General features: G+C 43.1%; 1 protein-coding gene across 1 annotated transcript; it reads right to left on the bottom strand.

Annotated features, from left to right (window-relative positions):
• Window positions 1–807: 807 nt before the first annotated feature.
• nomo (nodal modulator) lies at window positions 808–18,936 on the bottom strand. Its single transcript, XM_030417247.1, has 31 exons — window positions 18,691–18,936; window positions 17,966–18,055; window positions 17,820–17,865; window positions 17,606–17,706; window positions 17,206–17,312; window positions 17,038–17,110; window positions 15,220–15,372; window positions 14,891–15,028; window positions 13,455–13,544; window positions 13,226–13,331; window positions 12,958–13,108; window positions 12,663–12,840; window positions 11,939–12,080; window positions 11,718–11,849; window positions 10,907–11,043; window positions 10,709–10,796; window positions 10,450–10,513; window positions 10,268–10,363; window positions 9,953–10,174; window positions 9,473–9,555; window positions 9,174–9,333; window positions 8,017–8,143; window positions 7,016–7,129; window positions 6,721–6,848; window positions 6,490–6,631; window positions 6,150–6,233; window positions 4,458–4,568; window positions 4,250–4,351; window positions 3,971–4,090; window positions 3,666–3,758; window positions 808–3,364 (listed from the first exon to the last, which is right to left on the bottom strand). The coding sequence occupies exons 1-31, from the start codon at window positions 18,844–18,846 to the stop codon at window positions 3,233–3,235; spliced, it is 3,666 nt and encodes a 1,221-aa protein (XP_030273107.1). The 5' UTR covers window positions 18,847–18,936; the 3' UTR covers window positions 808–3,232.
• Window positions 18,937–19,038: the final 102 nt, after the last annotated feature.

Below are 19,038 nucleotides of genomic sequence, written 5' to 3'. Positions count from 1 at the left end.
GAGCTCAGGAGCCGCACTGGAACTGTTCAGCTATTTTTAGCAAACACTACCCTGTGAGCGCCAACCCAACCCCACCTCATGACACCGCCCGGCAACGTTCGACAGATTTGTGTCAAGCTGCGATGTAATTTCCTGTGGTCAAAGTGTTGATAAATGATGTGCCTAGCCTGTTATTGTCTGACAATGGAAGCTGGTCAGGAAATTGATTTTTTTTTTTTGCTCCTTCTTCTTCCAATTAACACTGTCATGCACAGACTTGCTATGGTTTGTTTTTCAAAAAAGCAACAAATATCGGATCCTGTGGTTTGGTCACGGGAGCTGTTTTTTGTCTGGTCATCATCTGACGCTCCGCTGTATATCCAACCATATCCTCAGCTGTGATTGAGCTAATTAAATGGTAGATGGAGTTTTGGATGTGCAGACTTCCTTGGACTTCTTTGTCCCACTGTAGTTCATTAGGATCTCTGCTCCCTGACACATTTCACATTATCTGGTGGACAGCGAAGTGAGCTAGTGGGGCAAAGCTCTCAAGACAGAGAGCAGCCGGAGTTAGTTCCCCACACTTACACTTTGCTTCCACATTCCAATATAACATTTAGGCTGGAACTCAGTAAAGTGGTCCTTTGTAGTCAGCTCTATACTACACCATCACAGCATTTTAACCTCTCTTAGTCAAACATCAGCTTGTTCTGGCTGCACTCTAATGTGCCCTGAAGCATCTTATGCCACGAGCTGCTTACAAGAGGAGTAGGAATAATGAGATAAGTCAGTCTGGTGTGTATTGATTTTATTTGGGTAATCCTCTTCTTTTTTTTTTTTTTTTTTTTCTTTTAAAAAACAAAGAACCAACATAATATAGGGGTTCTGATTTTAAACACTCACAGGATGAGAGCTACAACAATCATGGATAAAGTTACACTGCCCCCTAGAGGCAAAATAACAAACAGTCCAGTTAATTTCCTTTCAGTCAAACTTTATTCATTATCTCAACAACACAAAAAAAGAGGAACAGATTCTTACCAAATGACAATTACACCCCACCCCTTTATCCTCCCTCTCCCTCCCCAACCAAACTAATCAACTCCCCCTAAATGTAGACTAATTGGAATATCTTTCAGCTCAGTAAATAGTCGGTGGCCTTCACATCTTTCAGAAAGAGTCGGCCACAACTGAGAGCTGATGAATTAAATACAGAGCAATAATTGGGCTCCATAGTTGTTTTTTTCAGTGCATTACACAGCTTGGTGGTAAGAAAATGAGCTTTGAAATTAGAATTCTGCCTTATCTTTCGGAGTCTGACTCAAGGTCGAGATTAAGCCTTTGTAGATATTCGATTTGCAAGTCTGTGAACGCGAGTCTTCTTAAATTTGATGTTGTCTTTTTTAGAATAAAAAAAAGCTTGTCGCCCGCTTCATCTGACAGAACACCATCCAAACAACAAGCACACTTCTGAACGACGTTTCCCAGAATACAAACAAGGTTATCATTCGCATCTGATTAGCAATATGTTAATAAATTAATCAACTATCAGTTATCCCCCCTATAGCTCCCCCCAGCCCGCCTCCCACAAAAAACAAAACAAATCTCTTCACACAGCATTTAAACCCAAATTTCCAGCATCCTATTAACCACCACTTTTCCTGAGCTGATGGAGAACCTGACACACAGTCAATCTAGCATCACACTTAACAGTTTATAAAATACCATCAGAAGTGGAGTGCATTACAGTAACGCGTGGGTGTTCTGCATTTTAAGTGACATGGCTGACAATGGTACAAAGCTTTTATGAGCTTGTCTTTGGCTGTCCCTCAATCACAGCTAGCGGTTACAGCATTAAACCCCCATTTGTGACGGCGTTATGGGACTCAATGCAGCTTGAGGCCCAAGTCAGTTTAAAGGTGCACTATGTAGTTTTTGGGAAGATGTCTCCATCAGAAGAGAAAAATCTTCATTGATTGGTTGTCATGCTTATACAAACTAGATACACTTTCTTTGTTTTCATGATGGAATAACAAACTGACCTTAAAGGACGACACAATTTCATCCCGTTTTACTTTGTTTACATATGGCGGACCCTGCCACCTTTCTTTATTATCGTCTTATTTTCCGAATTTATATTCTTAAACTACATAGTGCAGCTTTAATATCAAACCTACGGGGTCAAGTAAGGGTCAAAAAGATTTGGAGCTTGTGAAATGAAGTTTTACAGAAGTTCAGAACCTGTTAAATTGTTATGTGGATGTTAAGAAAAGATTTGTAGTTCAGGGAGTCTGAATAAGCTAACCAGGTTAGCTATTGTGAACGTTCCAGTTCAGATTCAGAGCAGAAGACAGTTTAGTGTGTACAGATTTGAATTTCACAAAGCCTCTATCGTTTTTCGTAGAGGCGCTGTGTGAATGCTATGGTGAAAACAAATATCATTTAGACATTCTCAAATTTCTCTACAACCACAGATCTCCTCTACATACTCACAAACGTCTTTTCCGACAGGTTTACAAGGTTTATATAAAACCACAAGCTTTCAAACACATTTCTGATGATCATTGCACAAGCTCAAAACCTTGTGACTCTTGTCGGATCCCTAAGTAAGTATACATCTTTAACATCCTGAAGTCAAGTCGTTAATTTGAAATTGTTAGTTATGATTAGGTCTTATCCAATTCCAGTCTATTTGACAATCTTTAAAAAAAAAATCCCCTTTGTGTATTATCTGAATTGACTCCAATGCTAGTAGGTGCGACACATGATTAATCCGTGGCGCCTGACGGTCCTATACTACGTCCGGACTGATCAAACGCATTCAAGTGCTTTCAAAAACACACGCAAAAGATTTGAGTTGACCTAGATAAATTACAAAGGTATAAAAATGGCTCATATTCTATCACAAATATTAACAATTTTCTTAGACATTGAGTGTTCTGGAAAAAAAGACAAAAAAAAAAAACAGAAGAAAAACAACCTGTAAAATGTCAGCTATCAGTCCAGTGAGTCTGAATGGCTGATGATGAGGTGGTGGTGGTGGTGGTAATGGGCGCCGGGCGATTCGTGTCAGGCTTCACTCTGGGCCAAATCACATCTTAGTGAGCTAAATAGTTCACAAGTACCCACGATTAAGAGCCGCTCCAAATGTTAGGAGGTTTATCTGATACTCTATTCTGAGGCTGTAACCAGGGGTGCAGGTGTAGTATTTGTCGTACACTGATGTGGTCTGAGGTGAGCCGTGGTTGCGTCCTCATGTACGCCTGGCCTTCTGTCTCTTGGCCTGACGTTTGGCTTCATCAAGAGCGGCGCTGTCCCCGCTGGCCTGGGCCATGCTCCTCACTCCCTGGATACGATTCACCAGCTGTAACAGGAGGGGGATTACCTGCAGAACAGGTCCACAAAAGGCATTAACCAAATGCTTGTTTGGATTAACAGTTTCCAACTCGAAATATTAAGAAAATCCCTGAAAGAAAAAAAAATGTGATTACCAGGAATTAATACACGGATAAGTACTGATTATACAACATGAAAACTGCAGGAAGTAGAACGTTCTTCTTGATGTCATTCCAAATTTCAGGCTCAGGCGTGATAAGGCCAAATTCCTGTGAGGTTTATTCCAACTAAAAAGATTCCAAATTTAATAGTCGAGCAAGGAAAGCTCTTTAAAAAATGTGGTTATGTACCTTCTCGTGGTTGTACGCAGCTAACAGGAGCAGCAGAGTGAGGGGCAGAGCTATGTAGGAGCCCTGGGCAACATCCTGGTCAGGCACTTTACGCTGTAGGAAATACACAAACATTTACACACACACACACACACACACACACACACACACACACACACACACACACACACACACACACACACACACACACACACACACACACACACACCCTGAGATGAGGCAACTCCAAAAGACAAAGCCCGATCAATACAAAACCAGTCACATTAAACCTCACATAAGTCAGGAAAAATTATTGTGTTTCTTACCGTGGGGTTGAAGGTGAGTGTGATGTGCTTGTGGTAGCCACTGGAGGTGAAGGTGACCTGGGGCAGAGTGAAGTCATACTGGGAGCGCGACAACGTGGAGTACAGCATCAGCACGTAGCTCTGGAGCAGACAGAGGAAGGTGACGGTGAGATATACAAGTGGGTCAACATTAGGGAGACTTTTAGCCAATGAATAATGTACGATTTCTGGTTTTTGGGCTATTCATTCCACAGTATGGACCCAATAGTGTCCTCTGAGAGCAGAATTACAAGTGGGTACCTCTCCATCTCTGTCCAGAGGAGGGAAGTGGAAGAAGAGCGACTGTCCCAGAGAGACACTGTTGATTGGGTTGTCCAGATTGTCACTCTTGTAAAGCTTCACCTGGACAAAAGAAAAAGTTGTAAAAGTTGAAGTAAAACTGGACTTTACTGACATGTTTACTAAAATGGACCAAAGTGCAGAGATAAAATAAGCCAAGCAGTCCTACCGATAGTGTGGGGAGATGTTCAGGGGACGTGTGGACGTTTCCACTGAGGTCAAACTGATTAATTTGCCTGAAGGCGATGATGTTGACCCCGTCGATATCATTGCTGCCCACCTGAGAAGGAGCGCAGGGGCTTAATGTACAGATACAAACCAAGGACTCTTGAAGAAATTGTGAAGGGCGTATAAAGCTTTTCTACAAGTCACACGGTGTGATAATAACAGAGAATTAAGTGGAATTAAGGCATTTCCTGCCCTGCCAGAGAGATTAGGGGGCCTGCACTCTTCAGACGAGCTAAAATTATGAACAGAGAGGTTTAAACTTGCAATGGGATTATCGCTGCTTTTGTTCTGTGTACAGAAAGGAGCCATGTGATAAGGCTGCTGATAAGTCATAATCACAGGGTTCCCACAGTTATTTTAACAATTCAATTACAAAGGTTTTCCATACCCTCCTATCTAGTTTTCACTGCACAGCTTACAGGAACCTTTTAGAACACTATGACATTGAAAAAATGTGCAACTGTTTGGCAAAATCTAACACAACTGCACAACTGGAAGACTAAATAACCATATGCAGCAGTTTGCTCTGCTTGGAGGGGAACTCCAATTCAACACATCATGGTCTGTTTACAGCTCCTGGTGAGTTCTACTGCAAACTGTATGCAAGACAAAGTATTGTTAGGTGTTTTGTGGATGCAGAGGGAGCTGTATGACATCTGATAAATGTCCTCAAGTGATGTCACTTGAGTCAGCATCGGTGTGGGCTGAAGATACAAGTTTGTAAAGTCATTTCAGCAGATACCTCTGCAACACAAAACATGGACACCTTGGATGTGATGTCAAAACTGTTCTGTCTTTACGTTCCGTTCTACACTCTTACAGATTTCACCTTTAAATGTAGCTTTCTCTTATTCATTTCCCTGAGTCCAGTCTGGTGATGCAGCTGGGGTGCTAATGCAGCAAAACAATTCTGGGTCGCCCGTTAAGAAGTTTGAACCACGCTCAGTTTTTGCCGCAACACAATGCAACATCACCCGGCTGTTTCGTGAACTGTAAAAATCCTGTATGTCCGTATCTATTTTGCAGTGTCTTGGTGCCTGGTAGAGATTTAAAATATACACATCTGTTTCCACATCTGGACTTCTTGGATCATGTTTCATGTCCTACCGTTAACTTAAACAACACCCAGCTGTTCTGGATCTGAATCTCCACTTAGAAAGAAGTGAGCTCACCAGACCTCTACAGCCCACCCCTTTTCTCTACTTGAGGCTACATAAGCTGCTATTAGCATAACAAGGTCGCAGCTATCCCTATATTGCCTGCAGTTGCATTTTGGATCATGTAGGAATCAGATATTGACAGGAAATAAGAAAGTGTGGAATAAATAAAAAAAACAAAAAGAAAAGAACTCAAAAGACAAAAACAAATGATCTCAAGCAGGTTGAAATAAATAATATTTGTTCCTCAGCAGTAAATCCAATATTTGACATTTTGTCATGCCATCAATGAGTTCTGAGTTAGAACAGTGAAAACTGATCTGACAGTTTGTTAAATTAAACGATTCCTTTAATATTTTAATTCTTTAAAAATTCTTCAAGCTTTCTCACATTGACAAGAGTTGAATGACTGTTTACTGAGCTCATCATTCAGCTGTGTGAAGCCTTGTTGACCTTAAACAAAGGCTGCGTCTTACCTCTACAGCTCTGTGTTGTGGTAAGGCCCTCTCTATGTGGTCGTTGCCTTCAGCTCGCAGCTGAATGAGATATTTGCAACCGGGCTGCAAAGAAACATTACAACAATTATGTCATATAAGGTGAACAGTAGAAAAGCTTAGAAGCTACAGTGAAGTACAGCATGAGGGTTTTGATAATCTTCCTGTGTACAATCAAGTACTGCTCAAATGCTGTTTACACAATGCAATTTAAAAAGAAGTTGAAGTCGCTACTTTTCCCAGTGATCTACGACAAGACAGTGAGCTACAACATGTGATCATTTTACTTTTAAACCCTCCAGTCTGTTCCGAGTGTACTCACCAGCAGACCCCTGAGTCTGAAGCGACCCTCCTCGTCGGTGACGGTGTCCTCACTGTAGATGCTACACTCTCCCTGTCCCACCGCCTCCACGGCCACGTCCCTCTCTGCGTCCCCACTCAGAGACTGCACTGCTCCGTAGCAGCTGGGGAAGACAGCAACGAGACAGTGATTACCGATAAGACTCAAGTGGAACCCGACTGTAAAACATACCTCACGTGTTTTTTTAAATACCTGTAAGCAGTCTTGATGCCGGTTATATCAATGCTGAGGTTTTGACCCTCCTCCACTGTGATCATCTGAGATGCTGGCTCGAAGCGGAACTCCTTCATCATGGGCTTGAAGTAGTACTGACCGGGACTCTGAGGAGAGAAAAACAGTGATTATGTGTGAAGAATACACACATTAGCTCCAGCACAACGCCAGTCAAAGCATCCCTACAATCATATTCACAGCCGACTTGATGTCTTACATCACAGGAGGGATATTAAGACGGCAAAAGCAAATGGATGTATATCTGGATCCCTACCAGGTTGTTGAAGGTGAGCAGGCCGGTGTCCTGGGTCAGCAGGTTGGAACGAAACTGTCCTCCGCTAAGAGACAGGAGCACACCTGACAGGGGGTGACCATCCTCTGATTTGATCTACAACACAGCAGGAGAGAGAGGGAGAGTACAGGTTATAGATCATGTCAATAACTCATTTATTTCTAAATGAAGTGTCTGTGAGGACTTTATGTAGGTTTGCCACAATAACTACTTTTGTTGGATGATATTATACCGGAAAAGAATTGCTGTAAACAATATTCTTGTCCTTTAAACATTAAATTCCACTTAACACAGCAATTTCTTCAAAGAGAAAATCACTTTCAATTCTTAAAACTATTCAGAAATTGGTATTGGACTGTGCAAAAGCTGAGACGACTAAAACAATAAACAAAATGTGCTGTGCCTAAGCAGACTAAATGCTCGCTGTCAAGATGCCAGACCAGCACAGAGAAACCTTGAAAAGTCACGGCTCATATTGTGAAAATGTGGATATAATCAGGCTGACAGTCGAATTTAGCATCTCCAATGTTCTGTTTCAGGGAGGATAAAAAAAAGAGGACACAAAACTCTGTATTCCGACGCTGTACAAAAGATTTTAAAAGCAATTTATTACACAGCCTGATCGGGAAACTAACACTGATCATTTGTGTCGGGATCTCATTGTCACTGTGGATAATTTCAGACCTTTTTAAACAAAGGCAGTACAAAGGCGAAACATGCAGCCGAGCAGAACACTGATTCAACTATCATCAAAGATCGTTTCTTTTAATTATACTTAGTGAAAACATACAGCAGAACTAACAACACTTCACGTCATTTCATATTCCATTTAATAGGCATAATCAGGGAAATTTGAACAAAGAGCGATGATGAGAAGACACTCCGGATCAGAGCGTCAGCTAGACAGTAACATATAATAACAGTAAATGTACCAGTGGCTGGTGATTACTGGGATGTGTGCAAGTTAGGCCGGTCACATGTACCTTGAAGGTGACACCGGCCAGAGCGAACGCTTTGAAGTCTCCCTGGGTTCCCTCCACCGGACTCAGGACGAAACCTTCTTTACTGGCGCTGATGTCATACTGCCGGTCGCTGTGGAGCGGACCCACACTGACAGAAAGGGAGCGGCAAAAAGGTGGTTAGGAGTCTGCAGGTGCGTATTTTAAACTATGTGTCATATGCATATAACACCAACCGGCATACTAAACAAAATGACACACGTGATAATGATGATAGTGATAATAGGACAGAATTCTAACCAACGTCAATCAGAAATAAGGCTTAATTATTAAAACCCTAATATTTAAAGAAGAGAAGATACTATTAAAACAGGGCATTGTTACACATTAAGTGGATAATGTTGCAAAATTGACACACTGGCATTAAAGTTAATCGAAAAAACTAGCATGTCCCTGCTGGTGAAGGAAACTGCTGAGGTCAGAAAATGAATGATTTGATCCATTTTAACATAAAAAAAAAAATAAAAAATTAAAAACATAAGGATCCTCTGGCAAGTTCTGGAGTCAGAAGTAGCCTCTTCTTTCTTGTGATTTCTAAGCGGATTTATTGATGTTTATTGTTTTGGACATCAAAGACAGTGATGTCCTTAGTGGAAGTCACACGGAATCTAAAAATGTACACAATGTCTGTGTGGCTAAAAGCTACTCTCACCAAGCTGCTTATCTGCATGTACAATAACATCTGTTTGGCCCGGTTTGTTAAGGCTCGATCGTTCGTCCCCAGTCGTCAGTCAAAGATCTCAATATGGTTTTCATGGCACGGACGGCACAGATGCAGCACTTCATGAGCTCAATGTCGTCAGCCCTTTTGACAGTGTTTACCCTGAAGTCCTTTCAAACAGACCGCACAAACTGGTTGGTCTCTCGCACACAGATTGTGATTTAATTGTCTGTTTGGCTGACCAGCACTCGCTACTCTTTGGGCTTGAAGAGAAAATTGCATTACTGCCAGAGATTTAACTAGAACCAACACACAGCTGCTGTTTCTACACTGCTATTTGGGTTGAAATGTGTTAATGGACTGGTCCCTTGTTGTAGCACTTGTTTTCAGCTTTTTGTGTCGCATCTAGTTTGGATGCACACTGTTCTCATCTCTCACGTAAGGTGCGGGGCTCTCCTACCTGTATGCTCCCATCTCGTTAGTGGCCACACTGATGAGCGGTGCAGCAGCTCCTCTTTCCGTGATGGAGATTTCAACACCCTGTAGCTCTGGTGACACCTTGCCCTCCAGGAAGAGACCCGCACGCCCTGCGATGTCCACCAGCCGACCTGGACACGACTCTGTCGAAACAGTGCGATTACTTGAGCTCGCTGTCGATTGTCCAAATATAAGCTCTCTGCCAGCCACTTTTGTACAGAATGAAATACTTAAAAAATAGGTATATTTGTTAGATTGCAGTGCATGTGTAGAGAAACTTACCTCCAGTGATCGTGGCTTCTACCTCAGGAGGGTAGAACAGCAGTTCCTTAGAGGAGGGTGTCACTGTGATCTTCTCTCCGGCCCTGCACAGTCACACAGAGTACACTGAGTCACCATCGTCACATGGGCTCAAGACCAAAGAAGACTGATGATTTTTAATAGTGGATGTCAACCAAACACTCAAAATAAAGCTGCCAAGTGATGGGAGTTATTTGGGGTTCCAGTTAATTCATTCCAGAGATGTTGGAGATCCATCAGTACATCAGTTAGAGAATATATAGTTACTCAATAAAAGTATGAGCCTGTGGAGATAAAACCTGTTGATTTCTTCAACTAACCAAGGTGCATTTAATTAAAAAAGCATAAATGTAACAAAAAAAAAAAAGTATTTGTTGAGCACTAGTATGTAATTGATATAATTCTTACTACCTTCATGCTCATTGCTCTTGATAAATGTAGTGAAATGTCAGTGGCACTGACCTGGCCCAGTAGGAGAACTCATAGTGGAAGGGTCCTGTCAGCTCATCAGCCCTCTCTTGGATGGGAGGGCTATCATCCCGGGCTCCTCCGTCCTCTTCAGCGGCGCGGCGCTCTCGTTCCTGACGGCGCAGCAGAATCTCCTGCAGCTGCTGCTCCTGCCTCTGCTCCTCCAGGCTCCGCAGGGGGCCCAGCACCAGAGCCGGCTCGCTCTCGATGGATGATCTGACCGAGGGGAACGCAAAAAATACGTTTAAGCTCACATTAGCACGCCGAGCGTCTGAAGTATGAGCACAGAGGGCGCAGAGTCTCCATTACTTGATGGTAACGGTGACGTCCAGGATCTTGTCGGTGGTGATGAGCCCGGTCATGTGATGCCGCACTGCAGTGAGGGTGAGGATGCTGGGGGCCGAGCTGATGGGTATAAGTTAACAACGGTCAGTCGTCTGAACTGTATAAGAGGCAGAACACAAAAATGGACACAGCTTTTCATTACTTACGTGTCGTAGGTGTAGAACTCCTGCTCAAACTGGTGGCAGGAGCGAGGGGTGACTTTGTAAACACCTGGACAAACCATTGTGGCATGATTAATTATTCTGTTCCAGTTTTCTATTTAGGTAAGTCTGACAGAGACCCTTTGGTTCAAAACACTGCACTCTAACTATGCACAAGGGAACAGTTGGTACACTGATTTTCTTTTCTAGATATGCTAATTCATGCTATGTTTAGCTAATGAGAGGTCAGGAGGATGAACTTCACCTGGCTTAGAGAGGCAGAAGCGGTTCACTCCCTTGGAGAGGTTGTACACGCCGACGTTCTCAGGTTTGCTGCCGTCTTGGAAGAACTCCTGCGATGAAAAATGTGTTTAGTAGGAATTAGAAAAATAATTTGTCGACGTGCCACCATCTGCTACAACAAGCAGCAGGCGAAGCTACTGTAGAGTAACTGATTACTGACCAAGGTAATCGCGTGTGAGAGGGAGCAGCGGAGGATGTAGCCAATCTGTCTGAACTCCACCCCCAAGACGTCCGAGTCCAGAACCTCCACTTCCACGGATTTATGCTTCCAGCACCACTCCTCGTGAGAAATGCTCACTGAGACGTGTAAAGACAGAGGAGAGCAAATAATAAACAAATGGAGTAAAATTAACAGAGACACAAAGATGAGAATGTTTGCTGAAAGGCTTCAATCTATCACACCCGCCAAGGTCGAAGCCTTCACAAACAAGATCTGATCATTCTCTTATCTTTACAGAGACGCTTTAGAAAGTAAACTTCTCACACTGTTTGGGCCTGGCGACACTGCGAGCTGAGTAAACACGCCTCAAAGACGCTGTGTGTGCAGACAGCTCGCAGGCACACAAAACAGATTGTGTGTATTGAACAGCGAGTGAGATGGATGCAGCACCAGAAGGTGATGAAACACTGGCTGAATAATGTGAGCTTCCTGAAAGCTGCTGCTAAATACCAATTATGATCGAAAGCTGGTAATTACTAATTGATTTCCCCACAAATGTTAGAGAATAATTAGTGCAGTTTCTCTGTAAATATATAAATGGGACAGAGGAATCAGTTTATATATGACAGCTGGCTTGCTGCCGGCCAGTCAAAACTTGCACGCTGACTTTGCATTTACGCTGCAAACTGCGAACATTTTTAATTTTGCGACAGCTCTGTTCAACACTCAATGAATATAACAATTACATGGAATAAAAGAATACATATGACACTCGTTATTACTATAATTATAAATGGAAGGTGTTTCTGACCTTTGTACTTTCCAGGTAAAACATTTTCAAAGGAGAAGCTGAGCATGTCACTGCTGCCAGACAGAGCCACCGCCCTCCTCTCTCCCTGACGACTCACTGGCTGCAGGGTTACCGACAGGTCATCGCAGGACGCTAGAAGTCGACCAGAGGACACAAGGTCAGTTTGTGCTGAAATATGAACAAGGATGTAGTGTTGCGGAAACAAATCAAGTATAAGTTACCCAAGCAGTAGACTTTTCCGGAGACAGAAGCCATGAATTGGGTGAAGAGCAAGTCTGTGAGGGGCCGGTCCACAAGGGAGACCTCCAGGGCCTGAGGCTGCAGAGCCAGGCCGGCTTTCACCTCCGCCTCGGGGAGAGACACCTGGACACATGGAGACACAACCAGAGTCATCTTGTACAAAGCAAAAGTTTTAAATCACACAACTATATAAGCACTTTAATCGTTTTTGATGAGCATTTTTCACATTTCTTTGACATTTCATAGAGCTGAGTGGAAGCTTCTTTACCATTTAAAAGGGGCACTTTGTATTTTCTGGAGAGGAAATTTAAACTCAAATTTTAATGTTTACAATATGAACGAGGTAAAAGTACAAACTCGGAAATATTTATCTTTTCCATAACTGAATAAACAAGCTGTTCTCAGAGGAAAACAAGGTCTCAGAACACTGAAGCTAGAAAGGTGGCAGGGTCCGCCACATATAAACAAAGTAAAACAGTATGAAACTGTTGTCCTTTAAGTCAGCTTTTTATTAAGTTTGTTGAGGCATTCAAAAAAAACCAAAAAAAAAAACCAAACAGTAAAATAGGATCTTTCTCTTCTGATTAAAATTTCTTCCGCAAAACTACATAGTGCTCTTTTAATTATTCAATGAATATAAGGGCCAAAAAGGTTTGGTTTTGAGATATATTACTAAAATGGTTGCGTTTGAATGTGGAGACTCACCTGAACACTGTAGTCACCAGGTTTGGCCTGAAAGCAGAAGGCCCCCTGAGGATCAGAGTCGATGGTCTTGCTGGAGGACTTGTCTTGGTCCTGGTGTGTCAGAGTGACTTTGTAGCGGCCCTGCTGCTTCATGCCCTCTGGCAGGAGGCTGATGGAGATCTGGCCGCACACGCTGAACCTGTGAACGGCCGACATTAGAAGTTAGATAAAGCTAGTCAGAGATGTGGTAATATCAAAAGCCAAGCTAAGTGCACTGAAGCGGAGTCCACAAAAAAGCAGGACAGGCCAGACGAACCCGGCTGTGATGATGTCAGGGAGTTGGGGTGTGTTGGGAGCGATCTTCACTGTGATTGGCTCGAAGAACATGAGCTCCTTGTTGACGCGGATAGTGTAGGTGCCGGCCGTCATGTTCTCCAACCGGAAAGAACCGTCCTCCTTGCTGAGGACTGTGAAGACAGAATGTCAAGGTGAGCCTCAGTGTGGAAATGTGTAAATGACGACAACAACCGATGTTTGGATTCTGTTGCTTTTTTACAACCCTACATCTCTTCTACTCTGGTTACCTTTGATCTGGTTGTTGAGGGACACTGTGGCATCGGAGACGCCCTCCCCACCGAGACTGTTGAGAACTCTACCCGTCACAGAGAAGCCCATGACACGGAAGATGGGCTACATGCAAAGCAATTGAAACAGCGTTACATGTCAAATTGTGGTACCATGAACAAATGTAATTCATATCTGCAAAATAAAGACATCATAGTAAAGAGAAACTGACATCATTTGACTCTTTACCTCTAGTTTCAGACTGTTGTGTTCCACCTTGAAATTCATCCTAGAGGGAGCGACGTCAAATGTGATCCTTTCTCCTCTGTAGAAAGGAACCTGGAGGGACGGATTTCACAAAGGATGAAGTGCAAGCAGAAATCAAGATATTTCTTAAGTAAATGGAAAGATTTGTCACCTCCAATGTATATAAAGTGGCTTAGGGAAGCTGTGCATTATTTAAGATTGGAGAAGAATCTGTTGTTTTACTATTCTCCATGCTGCCACACACATCATGCATGTTTAGTCATTTTTATTTTTTTCCTCTCTGTTGGTTTCTATTTGACTGGTTCGGCTTTCCGAGCTTGTTTTGAGGACGGGCGGGTGGGGTGTTTGTTCACCAGCGCTATGTGCGTTTGTTTTCCATCCATCCATCGATTATCGTCCGCTTATCCGGGGCCGGGTCGCGGGGGCAGCTGCCTGAGCAGGGACACCCAGACTTCCCTCTCCCCGGATACTGCCTCAAGCTCTTCCGGGAGGATCCCAAGGTGTTCTCAGGCCAGATGAGTGACATAGTCACACCAGCGTGTCCTGGGTCTTCCCCGGGGTCTCCTCCCGGCGGGACATGCCATGTCCCGGGGGCATCCGAAACAGATGCCCGAGCCACCTCAGCTGGCTCCTCTCGATGTGGAGGAGCAGCGGCTCTACTCCGAGCTCCTCCCGGGTGACAGAGCTCTTCACCCTATCTCTAAGGGAGCGCCCTGCCACCCTGCGGAGGAAACTCATTTCGGCCGCTTGTATCCGGGATCTTATTCTTTCGGTCATGACCCAAAGTTCATGGCCATAGGTTTGGCCATGGCGTTTGTTTTTTTTCTTCAAAATCCTTGTTCAACGGAATGAAATCTAGATGGGGGAAAAAAATAGTCTCTTGGCTAACTCTGGTGATTTACAGTAATGTTTATGTTTATAATGTTGACCATCCCTGGTATATCAACAATTAAAGAAATAGGGTGTTAAACTGCTACGGATCCATCCGAGGATGTACACTTGTGAAAACTCAACAAAGAATAGCTGCAAATGAACAAAAAGTTGAGGTGTGCATGTAATCCAGTGGAATTTTACAGCACTGATACCAGTCTCCATGTTTACTGCTCACAGTCTTTACACCGAATAAGAGAAGTTAAATAAAAGCATGGTGACACTCAGGGTGGCTTCTTTTGTGAGGATGTCACAGGAAAAAGCACCTCTTTCATCAGAGTGAACTGCTGACAGACACACCAGATCCTCCTCTGCTGCATTTCAGACAAGGCAGCTGCTCAAGGATTGTCTGCTGTAGTGTCAGACTGCACTTGCTGTCACCATGGTAACCGCAGGTGTCCTGAAATCGACCACGGCTACAATCTAAAATGTTATGCGCGATTAGAAATGAGGACAGCCTTCTTCTGGTTTATATAGAGAAAGCTTACCACAGTGTACTCGCCGCTGGCCAGTGAGGGGAAGACGAAGGTCCCGTCCTCTCTGGACAGAGCGCTGCACATGTAGATCAGGGAGCTGTCTCCAGAATCTGCTCCCTCCACTGGGGACATGTTACAGCCACCGACGTCCTGAGAACACAACAACAAATGCGGCAGAATGTCACTTAGTTTTGTGGTTATTATCCGAAGGAAACACTATGGCATTCTAGAAATTCTGCAGGGATGATGTAATGACTTTTATCAAACACTGCAGCCCAGTGAAATCATGATGTCGTTCCACTCCTCGCCGATTCTAAAAATGTAAAACCCTGTTGGTTTACCTCTCGTTTGACTGTGGCCGAGTACAGCAGGAAGGTGACCTCTTTCATGGGCTCTCCATCACTGCGGACCTCCCCCGAGACGTCGTAGCCTCCAACGACCAGATGGTCGGCGGCCGGTGCATTGGCATTGGAAACGTGCACCGAGGTGGTGCTCTATAGGAAGACGGCAAAGGTCACCACGGAAGTTACAGTGAGGGTCGGAATAATGGCCCTGTCAGGACGAAGGTGATTACTGCTGGAGATCATTAGTTAAGAAACCTGCTAACCTGACAGGGAACCTTATCAGCTGAGCAAGCGGATGAATAATAACCTACACTCATTGTATTAATGACACTGCTCAGATGGAAAAAAGCCACTCTGTGGTGCCCAGCAATGTGTTAATGCCCGAGTATGGGTTAGAAAGTGATGTCTAACACAGGGCTAACCCGACTGCTGCTTGAAATCATTAGTTACAAACCTGCTGATCTGTCCCACTTCTGCCTCAAGTGCCTTTATCCATCTTTTTAAATCATCATTAGGAGGTTCATCTATTCATATTCTGAGCCACTGCTTTCATTTCATCACTCTGTGTGTGATTTAGTGTATACATATAATTTGTTCTCGGTACTCTCTTGCATGTGAAATTATAATCTAAACGACATTCTATCAATACATCACTAATTCAACTGTGTGCTGGAGAATTTAAGACATCAAGATTTGACCGTGATAATAATGTCTAGCAAAGTCATTTGCTCCAGTCACTTGCTGGAGTGTTTTATAATGTAGCTCATATAATTAATCCAAGAAATGAATGGGAACAAATCTTAATGATCTTAACTCTCTCTTGCAATTAGAGATGGACCAATGCATTGGTCGGCTGATTTTTATCAGCCAGCAAATATATCAGTCTGCACACACTGTACATTTTTTTTTTTTACATATTACTAAATGTATCAACAGAATCTGAAAAAAATAACAACTTTGATGTTAGGATTGTGTTGCTGAGCTATCCACTAAAGTTAGCATGCTAGCCTGCTAGCCCTGGCCGTTCCTGGTCCAAAGCTCCTGTGCTTGCGGTGTAAACACCAACACTTCCCTGGTGCTGTGCGTTTCCACACCGAAACTCTAGTTGCATGGGTTACTCAGCTAGCCACCTAGCTAGAGACAGTAACTCTAGTGATATGCTGCCCCCTATTTGTTTGGTGTTAGTGTTGGACAGGACAATTCTTACATAGTGCATCTTTGAGGAAAGTTTGCTAGATCATCAACACAAAGCTCGATCCCGCAGATAAAATGTGGTCTTTCAATTTTTAGGAAATGACAAAGCAGCATAATAAAACCCCACCTAAATCAAAATGTTGGTTAAAAAAGAAAAATAGGCCTGGGCAAAGTCACATTACAGTGCAGTGATATATATCAGTTTCAATGTGGAAAGAAAATGTACGGTTAACATACTGCGTACATCTATAATATTTAATTATTAATTACAGATTGAATTATATATAACCGGTATGTTAACCATGTACGTTTATTCAAAGTGCTATACATTTAACAACACTATCAAAATAGTGTTGTTACAAATAAATATATTACAAGTTTACATCATGTTTCATGTCTGTCTGGACATCTTGTTTTGTGACGTCATAACAAATGTTGAAAAATCCCTGAAAAAAACAAAAGAACTGAGATTCTTTTAAGGGTGAATGTAACTGATAATAGTAACAATGTGATAATTTCAGAGATGGTTCTGTACTGTTCAAACTCTACATATACGCTATATTCATGTTTCTACACCTTCTGCTGACGTAGCCTGACGAAAAACTGAAGCGAGGTACCAACCTGCTCCAGAGTCCAGGACGGATGGGAAGCTGTGATGTCATAGTTTCCAGGGAGTACTTTCAAAAAGGTATACCTGTGTTAAAAAGACACATTTAGGAAAAGGAAATAGGGGTTGTTTATTGCAGAAACACCTGCGTAAAACTCTAACTCATTGTGTGAGCCACTTACTTTCCTCCAGGCTGTGTGGCGACACTCTGGAGTTTCTCCTCTGTTCCCACTCGGCTGAGTTTGACTTCTACTCCGGCTGGACCCAGGAGATGGCCTTTACTCAGAACCTGAACAATGCAGGGTACATTACATAATCAGAGACATGAGTTCATCCCTAGACCGACACCTTTCCAAGATTGAGCTTACAAATGGGGTTTTGTTGCGCAGATATGAACTGGAAAGTCCTCCACGCACACAGAAGCACTAATATAATTGCGCAGAGCTGCACCTCACTCTGCTGTACACCTTAGCACTTTTTTCCAACACGCATAAAACTGCAATAAGTTTAAATCTGAATAGGAATTCTAAACTGAAGTGACATGACAAGATGACGGGGCAGGAAATCTTGAACAATTCTCACCGTTCCTGAGACTGAAAAGCCTGTGAAGACAAAGTTGATGTCTTCTTCTTTCGTACAGATGTCACTCACTCCATCCACGTGGAGGTCGACACTGGTCGGCTCTGAGAGTTAGGAGAAAAAAAATGTATAAATCGTAGATACAGAAGCAAGAATGTGTGAAAAGCTGACGTAAATAATAATGATGATCATTGGCCCAGCTGTCATGATATCTTACCAAAGCTCCACCCGAGAGGAGGCTCAATCTTCAAAACAAAGTCTCCCTGTGTAAAAGAAAAATGATTAAAAAAAGACAAGTTAATTCATTACATCACCATCCGTGAATAAAAGAATGAAAAGTGCTTAAAAGAAACAGTCTCATACCTTGTCATAGAGAGGGATCATGAAGTAGCCATTGATTGGAGCACAATCCGTTTGGTATTTCAAGGATCCTTGTTTGGTGTACAGTTTAATCTGTGAGCGACAGAAGACGGAAAAACTGATCAATATGCAGTCTGATTATTAAACCTGCACTGTTAGGACAGGCGAGCAGTCATTTGTTGTTTTAAATAGTAAAATGGAAGACACATTGGTTGAGTAATGGCCACCACCTGTCATCAACTAACAGACCACTCTATCTGGGATTTACTTAATTTCGCCAATTAGCCAAATAGCTAATCCCATGGAGCCTGTGAATGAGCAGGGATTAGGACTGATGGCTCACAGGTATCTTCCTCCTCGTTGACAGACAGGTTTAAGGTTTAACAGATAACTGCCACGTGTAACAAAAACAACGTTATATTAAAGCTAATGTCATTTAACATATAGGTTTTCGGCCAACAATGACTGCGTGCATAATAACAAGATACAGCACCTTAGCAGACTGCTGAAGCAACATAAAACTGCATTTATTGTTCTACTTTACGTTTGGAAGCAACATAGAGAGCATGTTGAGTTTAATTTTATTTTGTTGTGGTTATTTCATTCAAACTGTCATTCAAGCAGACCTCCAGTCTCCACCTAACTAACCTTTAACCTAGCTTACTACGACAAACCAGCTAGCTGCTAGATAGCTTCTAGCTAGCTAGCCGGGACGTTTGCACTCTCACCTCGATCAGAGAGTAGTTGATCTCCACGTCGGATTTCACGAATCCCCCGCATGCCACCACTATGTCATCCGAGGAGACGGTCAAGAACTGAGAATATGTGATACAGAACAAAACCCAAAGGGCTCCCACGTCTGCCCGGATCGTTATTCTCAACATTTTGACTGACTGTCTGATCTGTCGCTGAGCCGAGCAACAGCACGCTGCCTCCGGTTCCGTAGCGGCTCAGCTGTCACTGGGCGAGCGAAGAGTCCGGAGCAGCGCCCTCTGCTGGGCCGGAGGAAGGAGGATCCTGCGCTCAAGACAGGTTTGTGGGAGTTCAGAAGAGAAAATTGGCGAAAGGGAGCGAAA

Source organism: Sparus aurata, chromosome 1 (assembly GCF_900880675.1).
Source record: "Sparus aurata chromosome 1, fSpaAur1.1, whole genome shotgun sequence".
NCBI lineage: Eukaryota > Metazoa > Chordata > Actinopteri > Spariformes > Sparidae > Sparus > Sparus aurata.
The sequence above is the reverse complement of the archived record's forward strand: the minus strand, read 5'-3'. Positions and strand labels throughout refer to the sequence as shown.

Coding starts and splice junctions, on each gene's coding strand:
- nomo (XM_030417247.1), bottom strand. CDS start 18,846: ATGTTGAGAATAACGATCCGGGCAGACGTGGGAGCCCTTTGGGTTTTG. Junction 17,707..17,819: donor TCCTCTCGGGTGGAGCTTTG/GTAAGATATCAT, acceptor CCTAACTCTCAG/AGCCGACCAGTGTCGACCTC. Junction 15,373..17,037: donor CGTCCTGGACTCTGGAGCAG/GTTGGTACCTCG, acceptor GTCTTCCTATAG/AGCACCACCTCGGTGCACGT.